This window comes from Clytia hemisphaerica, unplaced genomic scaffold (genome assembly GCF_902728285.1).
Source record: "Clytia hemisphaerica strain Z4C2 unplaced genomic scaffold, Clytia hemisphaerica genome assembly, whole genome shotgun sequence".
Taxonomy (NCBI): domain Eukaryota; kingdom Metazoa; phylum Cnidaria; class Hydrozoa; order Leptothecata; family Clytiidae; genus Clytia; species Clytia hemisphaerica.
Genome location: NW_027103699.1, coordinates 1,210,002 through 1,234,092, shown reverse-complemented (window position 1 = coordinate 1,234,092; position 24,091 = coordinate 1,210,002). Strand labels below are relative to the sequence as shown.

The window sequence follows — 24,091 nt, the reverse complement described above, 5'->3', positions numbered from 1 at the left end:
AAAACTTTTGCGGAGGTAAGAGAGTCCCAAAATGGCGAGTTTCAAGCAAAATTTTTTTTAAAAACAGCTAAAATATCGATGCTTGGAATTAAAAAACCTGGAGAATCGCCAAAGTTGTTGTTTTCTATCTCTAATAGCTTTTGCTAGCATCTTAGATTCTTTGATATTAATTTTCTTCAGATCCATTAAAATATGTGTATTCTAAGGATTATCTTAACAAGGCATACACAGGCAAATTAGCCTGGTACTGAATTCTAAAATATACTGGATAGGGCATATCCAGCCACTTAAAACTTACTGCATACCCAGCAGCTTTGGTAGAGTTCAGTCTTCATCTATACCCTCCTTTTTGATATCGAGCCATGTTATTGAAGTTGTTTAGGCAGAGGTTCCGATACTGTATACTCAAAATCTAGGAATGCATTGATAGAGAAAATAGCATAGTTGACGTTCACCTTTTGAGGTTTGTGACCGTGCCAGGGCGTATCAAGGATGTACTATCGGGAAACCTGCATTAGGGGTGAAACAAATCGATATAAAATACAAGGTATAGTTCTGGTTAACCCTGTTGAGGATCTTTACAAAAAAATGTTTGAAAAAGTAGAAAAAGTATAATGTAGTCTGACACTATAAAGTATAAAATGCAATATAAACTCTACCAATCATAAAAAAAGTCTTTTCGTTTTTAAGATCTTCTGATTACTTCGTTCAGTGCGATAACGTCCATGTCCACCATCAGATCTATGTTCATCAGATATCTCAAATTAAGTGTATTTCGTTTTTATAGTTCATTGTAATGTCCAACAATTAACAGAAGAAAAGTTTCTTATTCCCAATGATTCTCACAATGAAGGAATAAACTGCTTTACCAGTAACTTTCGTAACAATATATATGTCAACAAATACAACATTGCTTGCAGGGCGAGTTGATAAAAAGGAGACAAAGATTGAATCATACTTATCCGAATTCCTCTTCTGGTTGTACCCTTTAAAACTTGTATTGAAAATCTAGTTGAACCAAGTATTTCATGCTGATTTGCGCTGTGTCGTATACAATATATCTGAAAAAAAATGTTTCAAATCTCATTAGTTTTAGATTGTGAATGTTACAATCAAAGTCATAATATTTGAGAAAAAAAGGAAATTCCCACGAAATCAAATAAACCTCTCCCCCGAATTGAAATATTCGAATAAATTTATCAATTTGCCCAAAAGCCACTTTTTCGCCCGAACTTTAAATTGCTGAAAACGAGGAATTAACCAAAAGTCCCAATATATTTCGACCCTGATTGTACCTACCTGTTTCGAGAAAAGCTTTCAGGGGTCAAAATAACAGCCAGTCATCGCAGACATTGTCCAACCCAAAAATCCTAATTTTAGAGCTAAAATAACTCTTATTTTTTTCATTATTAAAACCGTCATTAAAATTTTTTTTCAAGCCATTGGCTTTGATCAGAAACAGACTATCAATAGCTATGGAGAGTTCCTCGAAATTTGAAGCTAAGATGATTTCAAAAAAATCTTAAATTATGATGTTATCCTGCAATGGGCTCTTCCAGAAAAAATCCGTTCATGGGGGTGGAGGATATATCATTTTTTTCATGAATTACCCCTGGACATTTTGATTTTTAACCCCCTGGACACGGGTTATACCCCTGGACAAACATCAAATCAACCCCGTGGACACAAAAAATTACCCCTGGACATTGGAATTTACCCCCTGGACATTGCAATTTTTCAGGATTTTTTCAATACCCCTGGACAATTCATCCTCCACCCCCCATGAACGGATTTTTTTTGGAAGAGCCCAATCTATTAATACTAGATTTGAATAGTCGTAGATTCAGATACTTTGCCAACAATAGTTTAGAAAATAGTGAATATCAACCGAATATGTTCTTTTAAACGTGAACCAACCCCCATGCATTCAAAATTAATATATTTTAAATTATTAGATTTCATCACATCAAGCTATTTCATCAGGGCGGTTATTATACCTTCTAAAGAACAAAACAAAAATAGTGATTGCTTACTCATTGTAAAGTAGGGAGCTTTTATCTACACCAGTTTTGATTGGTTTTCCAAGCGGTACCTGAACACCATCCGGTAAGGTTTTGGTAGATGAAGGGTCCGGACCTGTACCTCCAAGACCTGAAAAAAACCCACAATAAAGTATATTCCGGTGAAATGCTATAAAGTCAGTTTACAATATCACAATATTAATAAAACTGTTTTTGAGAAAATTCATTTTCACCAAAATTTAAAATATTCAAATCTTATCTAAATAATCTATCATTTCAGAAAAAGTAATCATCAAATTTCGAACATCATTACCGTGAAGATGCCGGTTGTGGAAAGCTATTCTGGTATCGCGAGGGGTTGCCTGAACATTTTTTAGTTTTTCTGAAAAGTTCAACGCTCTGAAGCAGATTAATTTCATTACAAAATCCGCAGATTAGCATTTTTGCAATAGTAGGGAAATAAACAAATCTAACTGTTTCAGAAGAAAAATAGTAAAGTTTCAATAGGTACCTTTACAACTGTGCTTTCCAGCGGGTAGTTTTGTAATATGATCAGCTTGCAGCAACTCGTGCCTAAATAAAAACGAACAAATTTTTTTTAATGGAAAAAGACATGTATAAAGCCAACTGAGTTTAGTCAGGTTTAGTCCGTACGTTCTTATCTGGAGAATGTCTTTAACATCACAAATTTACAAATCGTACTATAAATTCATCGAATTTGTTAGTAATTAAATTGCTAAAAATTATCCAGAGGATAGCAAACGTACGTGGTTTACTAAAATTTCCCTCTATTTCTTAGGCCAGGTCCTTTGTCTAGAATAGTTAGACTCCCTCTCTCTCTCTCAAAGTACAGTATTATATACCCGGAAAAAAAGAAGTTACAAACATACATATTTCCTAGTGCGACTTCGCATAACATCATCAAGCCAACATTATTTTTTCGATTTGTGTAACAATAATTTGCTGACTAAAATATAAAGAGAAGTATGTTATTAGGACAATATTGAAAGTGATGGCTATCAAATGGCAGCACAATCCTAAATAAATTTTTAGACATGTTATATACGATTAAGAGTAGACTAGTTGTATTAAGATTCAAAAACATTAAAATGCAAAAGAGAAAACATAATTAGTATAATCCACCACCTGGCAAAGTCTTAGAATTATCCCAAAGAAGTAATATTTTGAAAACGATACCAGTGATTTCGTTCGAATGAGAGGCCATTAAACTAGCAAAACTTTTCATGCGCCATTTTGTTGGGTTCGTGAAATTTACAATGTATTACCTTTGAAACCAGATCTAAAAAAAAAGAGAAAAGAAAAATATCGTAGCTGGTAATAAATAAAAATGGAGAAGGGCAAGACAAAATTTAAAACATTTTAAATAATTTGGGTATAACTTGGATTCATAAATATATTACCTGCAAAGTATACACCTTTTCCAAACATGTATCCAGTCTGAATAAAAAAAAAACACAATCGCGAACCTTACCCATATTCTTTATAATTTTCAAAGTCTAAAATTAATTCATAGGTGTGGGGGAGTTTTCGTGTGAAAATCAGGGTCCAAAAGAATTAACTTTTGATTACGGCTAAATGGACGATTTCATGAAATTCTTTGCAGCGAAAAGATGGATAAATTGATATAAATGATAGGCAGGTCTGAGATCAAGCATACACAGTTGAGGACTGTTCTTAAAAAATGGTTCCTGGTCATTTTGAAATGCTTCTTTATTTAGTCCTTTTTACTAACTGATCTTTCCACAAAATTGGAAAAGTAAACAAATAATTTTCCATCCGAAAGTATATCTTTAAAAATATAAACCAATCTTACGACAGGTGCTTCCGGTGGGGCAATCCTTAACCCTTGTGAGATGATACCAGCAAAATTGGTTCGTCGTGACCCATGCCATAACAGTTGTCGATTGGGTAAATCTCTGAACGCACGGTAACGCTTCTTTTCACCTTTCCTGTCAACAGCGAAAACCTAAAAAAATATTTTGTAGAATTTTCAATGAGTATAGGACCATCTTCTGAAGCGTTCAGGTTCGAATTTGAAAACGTGGAATTAGGGTAGAATAACTGAAACGAGACATCACGACACTCAGATGCTAAGCTGGAAAAACCAAGATGAATCCAACAAAAATTTCAATTTCGTAAGGAAAGTAGAAATCCTTGATCGACGATAGAGGACTGTGACACTTTTGGTTCAGAGAGATGGTGTTTTACCTCCTGTACTTTGAGTTTATAGTGACTATGAGTTTTTGCGTGTGTGTTTTGAACGTATTCACAAATCATTTTATATTCATCTGACTCTTTGTCAACCTCCTAAAATAAAGTAAGAAAATACATAGATTTAGCAAAACAGGAACAAGCCAGACTTTAATTTGCAGCTACCCTTAAAACTATCTTTACCCCAAAGGGAAAGTGTGTGAAGAAAGAATACTATATCTTGAATTATGATTTAGAATCAACATTTATAATTTTAAATACAGAAATCAGCCCCAGATTATTTCAGGGAAAAAAGAAAGCACAGCATTCTTCATAGCACCTTCAAAAACATCATTCTCAATCCTTGATGTCAGATTCTAAGCTAGCGTTATTAACTTACGTTCAATGTAGAAACGGAAAGCAAAAAAATGATAAGTGAAAAGTACGATATTACTTGCGAATTTCCAATAGTGATATACCTGGCATACTTTCGACGACTTTGTAAATACAGGAGAGACCCCATACCTCGAACACGCACGGGGAACATGAATTTGTTCCAGTCTAGGAAATTTCGAGTTATGGAGTGAGGTTTATAAGGCATTCTTAACTGAAGGAACCATAAAACTCCACTGTATCAAAAAGAAAAACCAAGCTGAAAACCCCGTTAAATATAAAGAAGCTCGCTGTCAATTTGGGAACAAAGCAAACCTTGATGTCAGCTTTCAAGCTAGTGTAATGTACATCCAACGGATCTTGTTCCTGATCAGCTGATCCACCTTTCAATAAACTGTACGCGATCTCAATCTCTAACAAACTATCCAACATTTTGACTTTGGAGTTAATGATATCTTCATTATCAAGCAATGGAGGTGTTTTCAAACCGAAATCGTGTGGAATTAAGGTGAAGAAACGATTGGATGCATCCAAAACTTTAGAACCAGTCACTTCGTCTTGAAGATACTAATCAGAAAAGAGAGAACAAATAATAGGTAGCTTTGATCAAAATGAGCCGCTAATTCATTTAACAGGGTATTAATCGAAGACTTTTTTTATTTTATTCAAGAAAGAATTGCGTGGAAGAAGTATCGAGGAGATCAAATAATCTAAACAAAAAACTTTTATGGATAGTTTGCTAATTTTTGATGCACCTAGATTTTTACTCCTTTGAATTGAATATTCGACCGTCTAGATTTCTCATTAAAAATTTCCCGGTCCTTCAGATCTGATGACTTTGGCTTTTTTTTAAATACAGACTCCCTTGATGTCACCCCTCTTCTACAATACCGGGTGTACAGGTTATTTCAAGAAGATCTGAATAACTTTTTCAAAGACTTAAGATAAGGTGGAATATTCTTTAGCGAGTAGCACCTTCCAACAGAGAGTAAAAAGGAAACAGAGAGTGTAAACGACATGGTAACACTCACTCCTTGGCATTCTGTGAGACATGTGTACGCTGTTTCAATTTGCTTCTTGGATAATTTCCCCAATGGCATCTTCTTCAGATCAATCTAAAATTGAAAAAAAAGTCACGTAGACTTCTAATAGCTTGATTTGAAAAGTAATAATGAAAACAGTCTAAATTCTAGTCTAAATCAAAGAAACATGACCATATTTTTCTTTTATAATACCATCTATCCGAGAACTTTCATTCTGAATTGATAAGACAACATATCGGTTGGCTCAAAACTTCATCAATAACAATGTTCAAACTTTTCATTTATTTACCTCGAACTCCAAAAGAGCGTGTTTCATTTCTTCAATGTCGAAGATCATTTTCATTAATTCTTGTGTGGGTTTGGATAAAGTGCTTTTGCTTCCAGGTGCTATACGTGATTGGACTTCCTCATCTTCCTAAGTGGTAGATTATAATTTTCAACAATCACAATCAGAATTAATTATTGCCCATGTAAACTTGCAGTCGTAGCATGAAGGTCAAGCATAAAGCTACGGTGCGCCCATTTGTGGGTTCAAGCCAGGGACGGCCCAGACTAGAGATTTCTTAATGGCACTGGGTGCCTCCCCGCTTGATACTCAGCAACAAAAGATATAGGTCAGTGGTAATTGTCGGGAAATACCAAAGTCACAAACTTACTTACAAAAACTGGCATGTTCAATGTTTAATTTTTTTGGCTTTCTTGAACATTTTTTACAATTATTCAATACAACTATTTGAATTGATTTGACAGCCTTGGTTCAAAATGATAGAACTGAAAAAATCTTCGAAAATAATCATTTGATAATGTAAAAAACATTCAAATAGGTGTCGAAATCCTACTGACCTGCCCGTAATCGATGTCGAGTGGATAGAATTTATTGGGTTGTTTGACGAAATTCGTTCTGTTTCCCCATTCATTGCCTAGAAAATAAATAATGAGATACTACCGGGTGTGCCAAAAGTTTCTCTCTTTAAAGTGAACTTTCCCGAGATCTAAAATTTTTGAAAGAACGAATTCTTTTTCATCGTAAAGAAGAAAGATTAATTTAGATTTTGATGGGTAATTTATTAAATTTGGTTTATTAGATCAAAAGTTATGCTCGATTGAATAAAAAAGTTACTTTCAAAAAGTGCTCGAAAACGTTGAAAATCAGCCTATCAAATTAAACAGAAGCACGATCACATGATACATCAGAATTGTTGTTTTAGTCATTAACAAGTGATACTTTTATGAACCTACCTGGTTATGCATTTAACACATATATAATATCTACGTGAGCGTGACCATTAAACAATCCAGAACACAAATAGTGACAATTGTCATTTGTTTCTTATAAAAAAACTTTTAGAAATCAAAATTTCATGTTCTTGAAATATTCTTTCATATTCAAGACTTCGTAAGCAAAAAAAAACATCTATCTCATCAAAATATTGAGTAATTTGGCTAAAAACATTATGTATGCTTATTGATAGTGTATAGATAAAGACGCGTTTTTTGAGCTGAAAAATTTTAGTTTTTTACAAATATCTGCTTGAGCCATCTTTTACCTACTTTCATGCAAAAAAATCAGAAAAAACAATGATCCAATATTTCACACAGTCCAAAAAACCCGTTTTTTAGCCGTTTTTTGGCCCAAATTTGCCCAAAACATTTTTTTCAAAAATCGGGCTCCGTCACATTCGAGGGTTTATAGTTATGCATCTTTGTGCAAAAAATCATAAAGAATGAAAGAGCCAATCTCGAGAAAAACTAATACCTAAGTAATTGATAATGTGCTTATAAAGAAATGTCGAATTTGGCCAGTTTTTCTATAAAAACACGCTAAGCAACCAAAATTTCATGTCTAAACACACATATTCTTCAAAAGTAAGCCCTCATGGGCAAAAAGAACATCTATCTCATAAAAAAATTGAGTAGTTTGACTAAGAACATTGATGTATGCTTATTAATAGTGATTTTTATAGATAAACATGCGTTTTTTGAGCCAACAAAATTTTTTTGCCAAATTCTGCTTAAGCCATCTTTTACCTATGATGGTACCCTACTTTCATGCAAAAAATCAGAAAAAATTAATGATCCAATTTTTCACAAAGTTCAAAAAACTCGTTTTTTAGCCGTTTTTTGGCTGAAATTTGCCCCAAAATTTTTTTTTTCGAAAATCGGGCTCCGTCACATTTTGGCCACCACCATTTTGCACCTTTGTACCAAAAATCAAAAGATTCCTATGATTCAATCCTGAGAAAAGTTGGTAATAGACGAACGGACGGACGAACGGACGAACGAACACAGGTTAATTTATAGGACCTCCATCCCACCGGGGTAGGTCCAAAAATTATAATTAGCTGTCAAAGTGACCTTTTGTTTTACAAAGGAAAGTAGAATTTCAACTTAAGGAAGAAAATTCTTCAGAAAATGCCACAAATTCGGGCAGAATTAATCAAAATACATGAAATATGGGTTTCGAGATAAATCCAGCCTTACATTGACTTTATCCAGTCTAGAACCAAAAATCTAATGATAAACTCGGTAAAAACAAATGAAAATGATTTTCATAAAGATTATAAACCCTGTTTAGGCTTAAGTTTCAAAATTTATGCGTATAATTGCTAAGAAATGCTCTTATTCGTACAAAGGCTATCACGACTGCCAAATTTTAAAATAAAAATTTGATATGTTGATTTTCAACGTTTTCGAGCACTTTCTGAAAGTAACTTTTTTATTCAATCGAGTATAACTTTTGGTCTAATAAACCAAATTCAATAAATGACCTATCAAAATTTAAGTTTATCATTCTTTTTTCCAATGAAACAGGAATGGTTCTTTTAAAATTTTCAGACTTCGAGAAAATTAACTTCAAAGAGAGAAACTTTTTTGTGGCGCACCCGGTAAAGTGAGATGTTAAACCTTGTTTGGCTGTAGACCTGACAATGGAGATAATCCTATCGTTTCCATTTAATGATGGTGAGAGATCACACTCATCAAACAAATGGTCCATCTATATCAGAAATATAAAATAATGATGAAACGTGTTACCAGTTTTTTCATAGTAAAGATCTTCGAAATGTTCGATTGCATTCTCCTTGTTCAAAAATTTCTGAAATAGAATGTCAATGTTGAAGTAATCTCCGAGCAGATTCTGATTAATCCAAGCAAGGCACGTATTCACTTTAAAGACCATGACTCTGTGAAATAATCTTCATCTAGATCTGGGATCAATATTAAATGAGCTTTTTAGTGCACTGATTGGCTAGAGCAAAACAATCGCACCACAAAATTAACTGTCAATCAAATACATAAACAAGACCTAAACACTAGGACTCAGACGTTTTCGTTTTCATTTTCCAGTAAAAGATAACGCGATTCTGAGTGTTCTGGCTAAACAGCAGATCAGATCGTCACATACGCCATATAGAGCAAAGCGTGGTAAGCGCAGAATAGCTGGTACGAGATTTATGTTGAAGATACACTTACAGACCAAAAAACTTTTCTTGAGATTTGCCTAGTATTTTTCTTTTTTTCTATTATAAAACACGAACAGGTAATAAAAATATAGATGGAGAGAAAACGTCTCGGTAGTGATCTAAATGGTCGTTGAAATCTTTTTTAAATCTATTCAAAGCGGCTTTTCTTTGATGTACCATCATTGGAAGCAAAAAACATCAATTTATAACTTTATAAGAACAGAAAGAGAGTGTGTGGTTGATTTTGAAAAACTTAATTTTGCCGAAAATCCTTCTTAAAATGCGATTCGAAATAGTTTCAACTGATGTAAGACTAAAAGAGTATATTAATTTCATAAGTGAGTAAAGAACACATTTTTGGGCTGGCATTTTGTTAACATTGAGAGTTGCATCACATTATCATTGAAAGTTTCTTATCTTAAAATCTTCACGTCTAAGTGGGCAACGGTTTTCATACTCTGACAAAATGATTGATACAAGGTTCCTAATCGTAACACGTAATTCTTTTTTAAATCTATCGATTGCTTTATGGGCAGCTTCCCCTAGAAGTTTGGAGTATTGTGCTTATTATGTGAAGTTTTTTTCAATTTTTCATGACAAGGCTATTATATTTCAATATACTTGTTAAAAATGTAATGTCTTTTCATTCATCTTAAATATTCCCATGAGTATACCCAAATTAATCATCTTATTCCCAAAGCAACCAAACAGCTGTTTGCTGTTGACTCTCCATCTATATCTTTATTACCTCCATGATTGAGTTGAACTAAAAATAAAAGAGAATACCTCGAGTTTGTTTCCACCGATAGATGTGCCAACTCTTCCCCATGCTCGGAACAAGTAATAGAATCTTAAAAGAAAAGAAAGAAAAGATTGAAGACAATTTAATCAAAACAAAAGGCCTCTCAGGGAATTTCAAGGTGGGAACACCAACTAGTTCAACCATCAACCATTTAGTCCGGTTCCTCTCAGAAAATAAATCAAAATGATTCCTTCTATGAGCTAAATCGATAACATTTAATGGGGGAGGCTTTAAGAAAATGTAGTCAAGCAGCTTTACTCACTTATTCATTAATTTCTTATAATTTGGCTTACAAACTTGAATTTTATAATAAGTGTTCATTCCTCTCGATAAACTAACAAAACCGTAATGCAAACTATCGTCGATATGCATAAGATTCAAATGCCTGCACTAAGATTCCACTGCATTTTCCGAGGTTTTCCCGTTATTATTCCCAGGATAGCAGGCGTGAGATTGGAAAGGGTTTTTTCTAAAGGTACAGAAAATCTTGTGTTTACTTACGAAACTGTCTAACCTTCCGAAGTTCATTTTTCAACTACCCTGAGTCCTAGTCTTTTTCTGCTGGTGTAACCTTGCGGTAATTGGAATCTTATGCAAAACGACGGTACTATTGCTGTTCAAGATGTTGAAAAGTTTTTTTTATAAAAGAACATCCAATATTTTTCAAACTTAAAAATGTTCTTCAGATGTTTATATTTTTACCACTTTCCGAGTATTTTTTGTTCATTTTCCAAGGAATCACTGGTGTTTTAGAACCCGCAAAGCCTTAAAATGTTCTTAACCTGTTCTTAATGTTTTGGCCATCGAATCCTTTTGTTCTTATAAAAAACGTTTATTTGAATCCTTTAACTAACCTTGTCTTTTTTGTGTCGTCGGGTTCAAGGATCTGTAGTTTGTAATACGAGTTGCTCCCTCTGGATAAATCGACAAGGCCCAAAACAGCTGCATAAACTACTTTATTAGTGTTCAAGATATGATGAGTATCTTCAAGACCTGAAATTTCAAACAAGATGAAAAAAATAATGAAGCAATTTGCACAAACTCTAGCAGATTTCTTGAAAATTGGGCTCCCTCACATTCTGGGCATTGCCATTTATTTTGCATCGTTGTGCCGAAAATCAGAAGAAAAAAAAAGACCCAATCCCGAGGAAAGCTAGTATCACCCGATTATCTATCTATTGATTATTTATCTATGTTTTCACTGTGACGCAAATTTTACGATTAACGAGTAGATCGAAGAAGAAATTAGCCAGTACCTTCCCACAAACCAAATTTTTTCTTTGTTTTATGATCAGTTACACTTTGAAGTGTTTGTCGAAAGTTATCGCACTTCGGTGGAGGGTGACGTCGATCCCGTGCGGAGTGCATAAAGGCGGGAAAACACGAAACTCGAAAATAAAGACCGGAATGGACAATCGCGGCAAAAAGTAACAGACGTAAATCGCGATAAAAAAGCGGTTTTTGTTTAACAGGCTAAGACGACGAAATAGAATCGATTGTAAACACATTTTTGAAAAAATCCCGGGAAAAGAGGGCATAATAGACATACAAGTTGTCAAGATTTTCTCGGTCCAATACCGGTAGGTCTATACCTAGGAGCGCTGCTACTGCGCATGCCGACTTGTTTTTTAACGCAGTCCAAATAAAAAGCTAAAAGTTACGAATTGATGGAGCCTAATAGGTAGCTTCAAAGAAAACTTCTGTTTTGCAGTTTGTAAAGCAAGATGGACACTTCAAAGAAGTTTGATACTTTAAGGACAGAAACTTTCGCGGGCAGAATCTGCTATTTTATACTCAGTTTTCAGTTTTTGTGCATTTTTATCGCTTTTTTGCCTGCAAAATGAAATACACGCTTTTTCTTTTATAAGAAAGGTATACTTTGAATGAGGGTAAAGTATTCTTAAGAAAGTGCCAAAATTGAGGGTGAAATATTCTTAACGTATTCCTACTTTTTTAGACTTAACTTTTTTACAAACATGAGAAATTATCAATTTGAGAGTTTTGGACATTTGAGTGAACATTTGGGTTAAAATTACATTTCTTCCTTAAAGCTTCAATTTATCTCTAACAAAGGAAACAGTTTCTTCTGTTAACCAAATACAAAATGACTGTATTCTTATCATTTTCGGTGAAATTCACCCTAGAGGGTATTCTTAGGGTATTCTTACGATTTGGCCAATTTTCACCCTGATATTCTTATAGAAGATATTCTTATAAAAAAAAAGCGTGTAACATTCTAAAATTCGCGAAAGTTATATCCGCTGAATTCGTTCCAAAAGTTGAATTCGTTCCAAAAGTTGAATTCGCGAAATTTCGCGATTTTGCGAAAGTTTCTGCTCTTAAAGTAATAAAGGGAAGACATCGTCATCCAATGTCAGTATTGGTAAAAATTATTATCCCCAAAAAGTCTCAATTAAATAATCACAGCAAATCTTTAACACAAGGTTGCCATCTTCATCATTATAGGCTGCACACATGCTCTCTGATATGTCTGTAGGGGATGCGTGTATAAAGTTCCCGTCCGAGAATTACCCCCGTCTTTGTATTTTTTGAGTTTTAGAAACTTGATCAGTTTGATTAGTAAGTTTTTTGTATAATAGATCTTTAAATTTCATAAATGGTCAGAGGTTGATAAATCATTGGATTTCTAAACCTTTTTAAAGAAAATTGAAACAGGTTACCCCAATTTTAAACACGATTAGCATCCCCTATATCCAAAATATTTCAGACCTTCAGACCTTCCGAATGTATCTTACCATAATCAAGGATTAATTTACGAACGGAAAAGAAAGCCACGTTTTCTGGTGTATGTCTTCACAAAAGCTTTGTTATTTTGTTTAGGATCAAACAATATAATATACACTCTACCCGCATAGAAACACACCAATAGGATGGTCAAATCGATAGATAAGACGATACTGATAACACCAAAGAATTGACTGGTGTTGATTGATGACAATGTTGAGCCATACACCCATAAGAACAATAAAAAACATACAGAAGTTGAGGAGGAGACAATGATGGCATTCCCTTCATTGAACGCATCTGGTAAACGACCATGTTCTCTTAACGCTTGGACGAACGAGAAGACTAAAAGAACGATGTAATAAATGATTTGAATTCAACTGTATTGACCAAGATCACAAGCCGTTGATCTGTAAGCATTTCCCTCACCATCTGTGTACATCAATTGATCTACCACAAGTTTCGACGAGTTCGGCAAGGTCGATATTAAAATGACCAAATTGGTTGAAATGATGAGAAAGAAAAGCAAGATTTGTTTCATCAGGAGATTTCGTTTTACTTTGTCATCGATCATGGTTCTCAAAGAACAAATTGTGATGATTCTTTCGGCTTTCAAAACAACGAAACCATGTATGGCAACCAATAACACACCAATGATATATTGCCGTGGTGTGCACCAGTCGATATCGCTAGAAGGCTCTAAAAATATCTCAACAAACAGGATCATTGTTAAAAGCAAACAACATGCTACTTGGGTGACCAACATTGCTAGATGACTTGACCGCGCCACCGGAGTGTGACGAAATTTGACAAAAACAATAAGAATAGTGATACACAAAATTATATTCAAAACTTCAAACAATACTGTCACTGACAAAAGAGCAACCAGTTATCACTGACAAAAGGATAATAACAAGCTGTTCCATCTATTAGGTGTTTGTGATTTTTAGGGCAATTTCGAAGTTTGCATTTTTCATTGTCGCGATAAAAAGATGTTTTACATTTTTTGTTGCAAGAAAAATCTATCCGTATATCGAAATTTACACTCTGGAGCCTTTCAATGAAGACTTTTTCACAATGAGGTATGATGGTATGACGATACCGCCATGTTTTGATTCAATTAACCAGTGTAATAGTATATTTAATTTTATCAACATCTTTAAAATACATAACGCCTTTCGTAGTCTTTTGGGCGATCTGAAAAGATTTCGAAGTAGCAACGTTTTGCAGTTCAACTAAGGATTGAGCATAACGTTCTTTAATGTAAGTGTCTAACCTTTCATTCTGGGTTCCACAAATATTTTTCAGTCGATTCTTTAATTTTCCATCATTGAAATTCTCATCCCTCTTTAAACATTCCACTGTACTTTGGTAAGGAAGGATCTTAAATCTAACAGGGTTCTCTCACCGAAGAAAGCAATTTACTCTGAAACGTCATCAATATTGATAACTAAGTGATTAGTAAACAGAACCCAGTATTGATTCTTGACTCCATGTTTGTAAGCATTTTCCATAAACGTTGCTGTTGAATTTCCAACTAAAATGGTAACATGTGGTGGTTCTTTAAGAAGTTTTTCAAAAATAAGTTTATTGTTTGTTTCGTTTCTTTCATGATATCTTGAAAATAAATAGTAATGTCAACCAATGGATTAGCCGATCGGTATACTGGAAACTCAACTATCAATACGTTATCCCAATTCATTTTACCAATCAAAGAAGTGATAGACTTTTTTTTGATAGTTCTACTTTGTTGATCGCAAATACAGGAATATTGAAAGATTTCAAAAGGAAGAAAGTCAATACTAGGAGCTTGTTTGGTAAATAAGTAATAACTCCTTTGATACGATATTCGTCCTTGTTGCCAGATTTTCGATATCTTGGATCCAACAGAAAATCAAGAAGAACACCTGTTGAAGTCCTATATCCTTCATCGGCACCTTCATCGCAGATATCGGACTCTAAAAATTCGAAAACTGAGCCAAAAGATTTCCTTACAGTTTGCATTGATTATCTTGAAATCTCTTGACCGATTTTGTTTCTCCCTTCACATTTGTAATCAATTCTACGATGACGTCACTTTGTTTAAGAAATGATGGCGGCCGAAGTATCAAGAAAACAAAGGTGAAAAACATCTTCATTTTTGACAACCACAATATTCCAACCACAGGATTGAACAAGACAAAGTAAATAAATGACTAATATTTATCCGAAATTAATTAACTCTCTAAGATGAAACCTGCATACATCTGTTGAAGAACAATATATTAACTAGGACTATGATTTAATGCAAAATCTGTTGAAGGAAGATAGATATGAAAAACCGACAAAAATTTTTTTGTAAAGGAACTTATTCTGAAAGAATAAAGTTTCAAAATGAGATAATTCAAAAGGAAATTAGAAGCAGTTATAGTACTAAAAAATACTCTTTACTTTACGAAATATCACTATCTTTCTTAGGCGAGGCTAATTTGATTTGTTGTTTTACGGGCCAAGCTACCCGAAAACGAGGGTTGGTCGGTCGGCGAAAAGATCAAAATAAAAGTAGAATTTCACCTATAAAATCCCCTAAAAAGGCAAAACTACTACATTTTGAAAAAAAATGCGATATAGGAAATAAAAAGGCACAAAAAGGTCGAATTCACGGATAAAATGAAAAATTGAACATAAAATTCTCTAAACCTTGGAAAAACAACCGGGTGTCCCAGAAAAAAGGGTTGCAGTGTCTTACTTTTCCCTTCCTCTTGCCGATGCTAAAGTTCGTAGAACTCGAGAAAATTCACTTCAAAGAGGGGACTTTTTTCTGGGACAACCGGTACAAAAGTTTTGAAAATTTTGGAGTCTGTAAAGCAATGAAAATAAAAATGTACTACCAAAATGAATTTTATTTTTATTTCGATTTTTGGAATTTTCAGGGTCGGTCGGGCCCGTAAAACAACTAATCAAATTAGTCTCGCCTTAATAAATCTTTCAATTCAAGATAGTTAATGAATGCTACTCAAAGATGATATGCATATGGGAATTCTTATTACTAAAGTTAGCGCTGCTTAGATAGTAAAACAAATACAATCCTTCCAACCATGTTCACAACATTTAGACTCTTCACAACATACGCGATTGAAAGCTTCATCTTTTTTTTCTTAAAGACCAGTAGAAGCCTTCTTGTACATTTTATTTTAAAAGATGAGACGTAGAATACATAGAAACGCTCTTTAAACTCAAAATCTTTTAGACAAAAAGAATTATTACCGAGTCTCGGGTCAAGACCCCATATGAGATGGTGGAAATAAATCTAAAATTCGTGACATAAATAAAAAATAATTAAATATGTAAAGCTACCAACTATAGCCTCATCCTCATTTCCTGATATCATTTAGGTACTACAAATCTACTACTATAGTTTCTACTGGGTAACCGGGTATAAAGAGTAACATAGCTTGATATCTTTGAACCACCTGATGACGTTCGAATGTGACGTCAAAAACATTTTTTGAAGACAATATGGGATATTGTATTTTATCTTCTAACGTATCTCATTTCACTGATGATTGGTGCCTGAGCACCATGAAACTCTGAGTTTGAAACTTAGATATTGTGTCAACTCTTTATTATAGTAACGCTCTATTTACTTATCGAGCACTCTACGAGGAGAAGGTAAACACCCTCTACAACTATAAAATAAAATAAAAGCAGACCATACCTGTATCAGTGTCAACCACAGCCCCTCCTTTGACTGTCAACTTCGACTTCTTAGATGCTGAAATCAATAAAACAAAATAGCTGCTGAATGGACCTACCTAATGATGAAAGTTAGATAGCAATAAGGAGGAAAATAAAAACAATCAGTCAGAAAATATAGAATTTAGCGAAAATGTATCACGCGTTAATTTCATCATTGATTGTTGATGGGGGGAAAGGGAAGGGGAGTAGGGAAAAAAGAAATAGAAAGTTCCGGTTGCAAAAATCAGCTTTATTGACAATTGAATCGTGGATGGTGGGCATTGTTATCAATAATGCTTTTGTGTGAAAAAAAAACAACAATGAAATAAAGGAAAAAGCCCAATCAAAATCTGCAAAAACGGCGATTTCCGTTCCGTTTTCCGATTTTTTCTCAAAAATCAGATTCGGTCATGTTTTGGACTTTTTTTTGAAGGATATTGTATTTGATAAGGAAAGGAAGTTTCTAGAAGAAGGGACCGTCTGACAATCAACTAGAAACAAAATAATTACAACTTTTCAGAAATGGTATTACTTGAATATACCCTAAAGAATAGTTTTTTATGCATTTACGTTTTTATCGATTCCTTTGTATAGCGCTTTTACGAATGAAAATTTTTATTCGTAGATAATTTTTTCAATATTAAATCATCTACAATACAAGAGTTTAAAGAAAACCTCGGTCTAGCTTGGAAAGAGAAAATGTTTGAGTATGATTGAAATTGTCACTATTGTTGCATATCTGTTTGAAGTTAACCTTTGTAATAAACCAAACCAATGTATGAGCGATTTATAGAGGCCCATGTGCTTGCACGGTGGCCTGGAAATCTGTAAAACATTATTATTATTATTATTATTAATATTTCGGATAGAAAATTTGTGATTTTTTACCATTCTATGTTTGTACTGACGATGGCGTAGCCGAATAGCTTTTACTATGAAATAAATTTTGATTTTTCAATTAAATAATGAATTGTAATCTAATTTGGTATTTCTGTTTTAGTGGGGTTCTTGACCCATCTATAAACTATGATGATTTGTATAACATGGAAAAAAATGCCGACAAGAGAATTTTCGATTTCTTTTCCGGTGTCATCATTTGCCGACAAGAGAGATCTCGACCTATTTGCCAGAGGTTTTTTTCTAATTTATTGAAAGTTCGATTTTGAACTAGATTTCATTAAATAGCACAGTTGAATAATTAAAAAATATATTTCAAAGATGCTTTTCATAATTATACATTTTTCAACTCAAAGTAAACACATATCACTCATATTTCTGATGTTTTTCAGAAAATAAAGTTAAATGTGATGGTAAACTCTGTGGTCGCTCATGTCGGCATATGCTGACATCTGGCGAATAGGTCCTTCATTTTTTTTCGTGGCAAATAGGTCACAACCCTTAAAAATACAAACGCGGGTAGTTAAAAACTATGAGCCTCGTATAAATAAATTATAGAAGTAGGATTTTCCCTACTAACCTCCACCACCAGATGCATTTTCTGCCGCAGTGTTTTTTCGTTTGGTCCCTTGACTTTTACTGGATGTATTTACTTGTTCCCTCTATAATAAAAACAAAGTAAACGCTCAAAAGTTAAATCTCAATTCTAAAAATCCAGGTCAAAGACCTAAGAAAACGATATCCAAAACGACAAAAGTTGAAAATGGACATTGTAGAAAACTTACATCACCACCCCAAGGTGCAATAGCATATTGAGTTAATATCTTTTTAGCACCCCCTGTTTTATCAAGTGCATCAAGATATTCTTCCGTTACCACTGGGATGTTATATTTTTCAACAGTTCCCATTTTTACGCTCCCTTTTGCTACCTCACCTGTAGAAAAAAAAAAGATACTTTAGACCCAAACATTTCATGGATTAATGTTAATGTCTGCAGGTTAAACAAAAATAAACAATTTTCTCAATTAGGTCATTATTATTAGTGCCTAGTTGAAATTTCAGGTAATTGCTAAAAAATATAATATAAATTTCAAACTAAAGCCGAAAATATTATTCTGGAGTTGACGAACAAGCTCCATATTTACTGTCGAGAAATACTAAAGAATACCTGGATTACTTATACAGCAAAAACAATCTGGAGTTGGGGTTGACGTGATTGACCCACCCAGGCTTTCTACTTTCTCTTTCAATTCACTCTAAAAGTACAGAGAATTAATATATGTTAAAAATTTTACTTCGGCATCAAAGGAGAGCAATCAGAGTACAAGGCAAGCCAGAAGTTTTTCCTTTACTCTTAGGTTCCAAATAAAGGGGGGGTTGGAAAAATTGATAAACGGGGTGGACCTAATTGCCGGGGGGGGGGGTTGGAAATTGCGAGAGGGCCCGTTAATTTGGAACCTAAGAGTAATGAAATATCTCGAGTTGTGACACTGCCATTAAGATATATAGAATTCTAACCATTGGTAGGCATTCTAAGGATATATTCATTTACCTTTAATCTGTCTCTATTATCGCAAAGAATTATATTATCATCTATAAGTTAACGAGAGTTTAAAACCTGCGTTTGTTTAAGCCGTCCAACCAAGACCATAATTTTATTTTGCAATGGTTTTCCTTCAACTTCCTTCTCCTCCTTAACTTCATCTTTCCTGAAAGTATTCAATAATTTTTTTCTGATTGGTGAATGAAACCAGGAGAATTCAATCAAAGCAATTTAGAATACACCTGCCTGAACGAGAAGGAAGGTCAATCCTTTATAAGGTCCAGACGTTATAAATCGAGTCTCAATGAATAGTGCCTGCAATATCAGCTACAATAGAGAATCACGAATTAATCTTTAAGAGCAAAATGATAAATCTAAGGTTGGTCATTTACTGAAAGTATTTTCTTACTGTAATTTGTTTGGAAAGATTCTCTCGCGAACTTTCAGTTTGATTTTGGTTCTGAAACAAAGAGAAAGACTCAACCATACTTCAAAATCTACAAAAAATAGTGTGAAAATAATAACAAACTGGGCAAGGACTTTATTTATTGAGCATAGTAGAGCCAAAATACTTCAAAAATTAAATTTTGGCTAATTATTCTAGTCTGTAAATTAGTTTTAGTCAGTCAATATTGATCCACAATATAATCCTTATTTGGTCGTTTTTCGATAAATCAACACAACTTACAGAAAATCACTTTCTTTTCTCAGATCAGTTGGAATGAGCCACATTTTCCTTGCAGGTTTTTGAGTTAGATAAGTACATGCAGTCCATCCACTAACATTCCCAGTACATTTATACCCATTTTTTGTTGTACTAGAAAGAAAAACATTACGAAACGTTAAGCTAGAAAATAATGGGTCAGAAAATAGTATAAGAACAATGAAATGGGATTTAAAAGTCAAAATTTATCTGATAGGAATCGTATGGAATTTTTGTTCCACGGATGGCAATGTTAGAAGGCTACCACCATGGACAGGGCAAGTTTCTTGAATTTCTCTCAATTTTGTGATTTTTGGTTAGGTTCAGGACCTTAATAAAGTCAAAGACAACATAGATGAGTTATTTGGAGATGAAAATAGTGAGTTGAAGTAGATATAATACAAGTCAAAATTTGGCTTGGCCGGGATGGAACAATCTCTCCACCCCACAAGGCCTACTTATGTTTGTGAAAGACTATTCTATACCAGACCTCTCTAATTTCTTATTCATTGCAAGGGCACAAAAACTATTCATATTCATATTTTTGTTTTCAATCACTTGATCCACCAAAGTTTTTACGGGACGACCTTTCTTTGTATAATGATCGTCATTAAACATGAACATTTTTGTTGTTCACGTTAGAATATAAAGAATTAGTTATCAAGCTTACCTTAGCACGAGTCTTCCATTTTTGCATTCAGGGCAAAGTTCAAGTGCACCAAACAACACACCATCTGCACATCGATCCAAAAGCTATAAACAAAAATATCCAAGAAAGATTCCCCTTTCGTTAAATAACTCTGATACTTTGAAAAATGATCTTAATAATATCTTGGAGCAAGGATAGCTAATTTGCATGATGGACACTACTTCATTTAACGTTGTGTCAAGTTTCAGACATGGTGGTTCAATTGATTATTGTTATTGAACTATTTCATTATCAAGGTTGACATTTAGGAATGAAACCAATGATTGAATTAGATTAACTGGTCATGAGAAGCCATGAAAGTAAGTTTTCAACGAATCAGTTATGATCAGAATATCCCTTTCTCAGTGCCCAAGTTGGGGGTTGGGTGGTTGGGGGTACTTTTCAGAGTGGATAACGAAAAGCAGACATACTTTTTCAAATATCAAACAATATATAACAAGCTAGATGCTGAATGGACCTACCTGATGATGAAAGTTAGATAGCAATGCGAGGAGAAAAAAATCAGTCAGAAAATATAGCGTTTAGCGAAAATGCATAACGCAATAAATTCATCATTGATTGTTGATAAGGGGAGAGGGAAGGGGGAGAGGGAAGGGTTATAGGGAAAATAAATAGAAAGTTCTGGTCGCAAAAATCAGTTTTATTGACAATTGAATCATGCTTGATGGTGTGCATTGTCATCAATAATGTTTTTGTGTTAAAAACATAGAAATACAAGGAAAAAAATCTAATGAAAATCTGCAAAAACGGCGATATCCGGCATTTTCAACTGGAAAAAAAAATTCTCAAAAATCGAACTCAGCCATGTTTTGAGCATTGCGAATACGCATCTTTCTGCAAAAAAATCAGAAAAAACTAATGATGAAATCTCGAGAAAATGCCAAAAAACCGGTTTTTCCAGCATATTTCCGGCATTTTCGGGCGGAAATGATATTTTTTTCGAAAATCGGGCTCCGTCACATTTTGGGCATTACCATTTTGCATCATTGTGCCAAAAATCAGAAAAAACTAATGAGCCAATCTCGAGAAAAGCTGGTAACAGACGGACAGACGGACGGACGGACAAAGGTTAATTTATATAGGACCTCCAGGTAGGTCCAAAAATGTTTGAAATGTGAGCTTACAGAATCTTCACCACCTGTTGTGTCATAACCATTGGCAGACAACATTGTTTTTAAATCAGAATTTGTACAAGCTTGATATAAACCATCTCGAACTTTCCAATATCTATCGTTTTGTTTCTATAAAGAAAAAAAACTCTGAGTGAGATATTTGTAAAATATGAGGAAGAAAGAACAAGCACTGTATTGAGGGAGGATCAAGAAAGGCTAAGTAAACCAGTTCTTTATTCTATCTCACTCAAATTCTTTTATCGATATCATAAAAATATATAGTAAATATATAATATTATAATTTTGAGTTACAATCATACCCAAAAGCCTTTATAAAAAGAACAATCAACAATTCAATTTTCCTCCCGTATCAAGTGAGGCTAGACTTAAAAAATGCCTAGATTTTGGAGGTCAGTTGGTCACTCGAAAAAGAAATTTATTTTGAAAATTAGTTGGATAATTTTGAAATGAAAAAGAAAGGACAGAAGGGAATTGACGATTCCTAAGCTTAAAATAGAACCAGACAGACACAATAAGAGATTCTGATTAGAAGAGAAAAACATCATTTAAAATAGAAATGAAATTTTTTGGGTTTACAGGTTTCGAGGTAGGGTCAGTCGAATGACAGCAAACCGACATTTTTTTAAGTCCAGCCTGAGATTCAGTTTTCGTTTGTTACCTTTTGAGCATCTTTTTCAGCATTAGCTTTCTTTTGTTCTTCTTTTGATGGTTTTTCTTCCTGTTTGAGTTTTTGTGTGTTTGCTTTTGGTCGGGCTACCTTTGCACTCACTTCTTTCTGGTCTTCAGCTGAGAGACTACTGAAACCTGAATGGAAAATGGGTAAATTATAAGTTTTGAATCATAAGAAATCTAGCAATTTATGCCTTTATGAAAAATACGAAATTTTGAATTAACCTCGTCAAAAGGAACTTTTAAACGAAAGAACTGAACTGGTTTCTGAACGCCGTCATCAAAATAAATTTTTATTAGCAAATAATAAGTATAAAGATTAATCTTCAAGCATATAAAACGTCTCTAGAGTATTATCATTTGTATTTATGACCCTAGGGATTCATACATTTTTTTACGATCTATCCAAATTTTTCAGCATAAAAACATAGCAATTGTCATTTTTCATTTGATAGCTGACGATTCGATAATCGTAATTCAATTTTGTTTTTTCTTGTACATTATAAATTATAAGTTACACTTCAACTTGGGTTTAGTCAAAAAGCTAAAAGGTTGCCCCCCCCCCCTAAAATTTAGGACCCTTAAAATATTTGAGGATTTTTAGGGGAGCCTCCATTACCTGTCTGAATAAGTAACCTTAGTGATTATGGAAATTGCAACTAGGCTCATGTTTGCTATGTGAAATAGAAAAAATGCTTACTAAGTAATTGTTCGTAAAAAAGCTTAGAAGTACCATTTTGTATGTGGAAGGCAAATATGAATACATGCAGATACATGAGAATTTGTAAGCTAAAAGTGTGGCTAACTCTAGCCAGCCAATCAGTAACATTTCCCTTACCAGGAATATCAGCCGCACCAAATGTTTCAGCCTCCAGTTCCTCTCTTCTCAATAAAAAACATTCTACATGGTGCCAGTGTGGTACTTGTGCTGCAAATTTCTTTTCTTCTGGCTCCATCAACTTGGATATACGAATCACACCCTAAAAGATGCAAGTTGAAATTGAACAGTTTAAAGCAAAACCCTAAAATCTGAATAGTTTTCTATTTTCGAAACTTAAAATCTCTTCAATTATTTTGTAAAGAAATGTAAGTTCTTGTGATGCTAAAACATACAAATCATCCAAAACATTACAAATAGTACCTTTTCTATTTTCTCTTCACATTTTCTGCACTTTGCTCTGCTGCTTTTAGCATACTCAATAGAAAACTCCATAGTCTCTCTTGAAGAAGGTCCATCAACAACATCAACTGAACCATTCTTAGTTTTCTTTTTAGATTTTCCACCACTGGCTGCACCAGTAACACCACCACTGTTGTTCAATTTTTCACGGAGGCGTTCTTGGTCGTCCCAACGAATGCTGTCAAATTTACCAAAATCACCTTCTTCTTTGGCTTTGAACTTTGCAAAGAAGCAGTGAAAATGAAACCAGTTTGGGACCTATATAAATAAGATATAAAGAAAGGACACTAAATTTCTTTCTTATCCAAAATTATTGCAGTTCAAGGATCATTCATTTAATATTATTAAAATCGTAACATTGATTTTTCTCAATGAGTATAAAAAATGAGCAAATGAAAAATTAGTTGAAAAGGAAGGTTGTAAATCATGAATGCAAAATGTATATCTTACCTTACCATCAAAATGAGGTGACTAAAAAAAGAAAATAGACATGTCAATTAAAGATAAGATACAACCAATCTAAATAGTGACTTTATAGACCTTAAAATAATCTCTTTTTTAACTAAAATGAAATAACAATCAATAAAAATCTTTCTTTCACCTTTTCTGATATTTTTCTGGTAATTTGTTCCTTCAAGTAAGCTTGATCAGATTTTGTCAAGGCTTAAAAAGTTTTTTCGATGATCTTAAAGCTTTCATGATTAAAACTACTTATGTTTTACCTGAACCATTTTAGCTATTCGAAGTGTAGCTTGCGAAATAGTATTTTTACATCCTTTACAACTGGCACGTCCAGATTTTGCATACTCAACAGAATATGGTGGATCATCTGCTGACATCTTGATGTTTGAATTTTTATCTATG

The 24,091-nt window shown here is 33.7% G+C and overlaps 1 protein-coding gene across 1 annotated transcript; it reads right to left on the bottom strand.

Annotated features, from left to right (window-relative positions):
* Positions 1-553: 553 nt before the first annotated feature.
* LOC136803972 (poly [ADP-ribose] polymerase 1-like) lies at positions 554-24,091 on the bottom strand. The gene is made up of 29 exons (XM_067060702.1): positions 23,950-24,091; positions 23,678-23,698; positions 23,189-23,485; positions 22,886-23,027; positions 22,037-22,182; positions 21,370-21,486; positions 20,207-20,289; positions 19,522-19,650; positions 19,243-19,293; positions 18,909-18,999; positions 18,459-18,546; positions 18,076-18,224; positions 17,871-17,952; positions 16,374-16,430; positions 10,786-10,924; positions 9,916-9,979; positions 8,702-8,762; positions 6,512-6,588; positions 5,958-6,083; positions 5,657-5,740; positions 4,941-5,192; positions 4,251-4,349; positions 3,856-4,008; positions 3,443-3,479; positions 3,308-3,321; positions 2,912-2,988; positions 2,533-2,594; positions 2,034-2,151; positions 554-1,061 (listed from the first exon to the last, which is right to left on the bottom strand). The coding sequence occupies exons 1-29, from the start codon at positions 24,064-24,066 to the stop codon at positions 989-991; spliced, it is 3,006 nt and encodes a 1,001-aa protein (XP_066916803.1). The 5' UTR covers positions 24,067-24,091; the 3' UTR covers positions 554-988.

Excerpts from the sequence above, each read along its gene's own strand:
- LOC136803972 (XM_067060702.1), bottom strand. The coding sequence starts at position 24,066 with ATGTCAGCAGATGATCCACCATATTCTGTTGAGTATGCAAAATCTGGA. Across the intron at positions 18,225-18,458 it reads TTGCTGTATAAGTAATCCAG|GTGAGGTAGCAAAAGGGAGC; the intron begins GTATTCTTTAGT and ends TTTTTTCTACAG. Across the intron at positions 10,925-16,373 it reads TGTGGTTGACACTGATACAG|GTCTTGAAGATACTCATCAT; the intron begins GTATGGTCTGCT and ends TTGAAATTTCAG.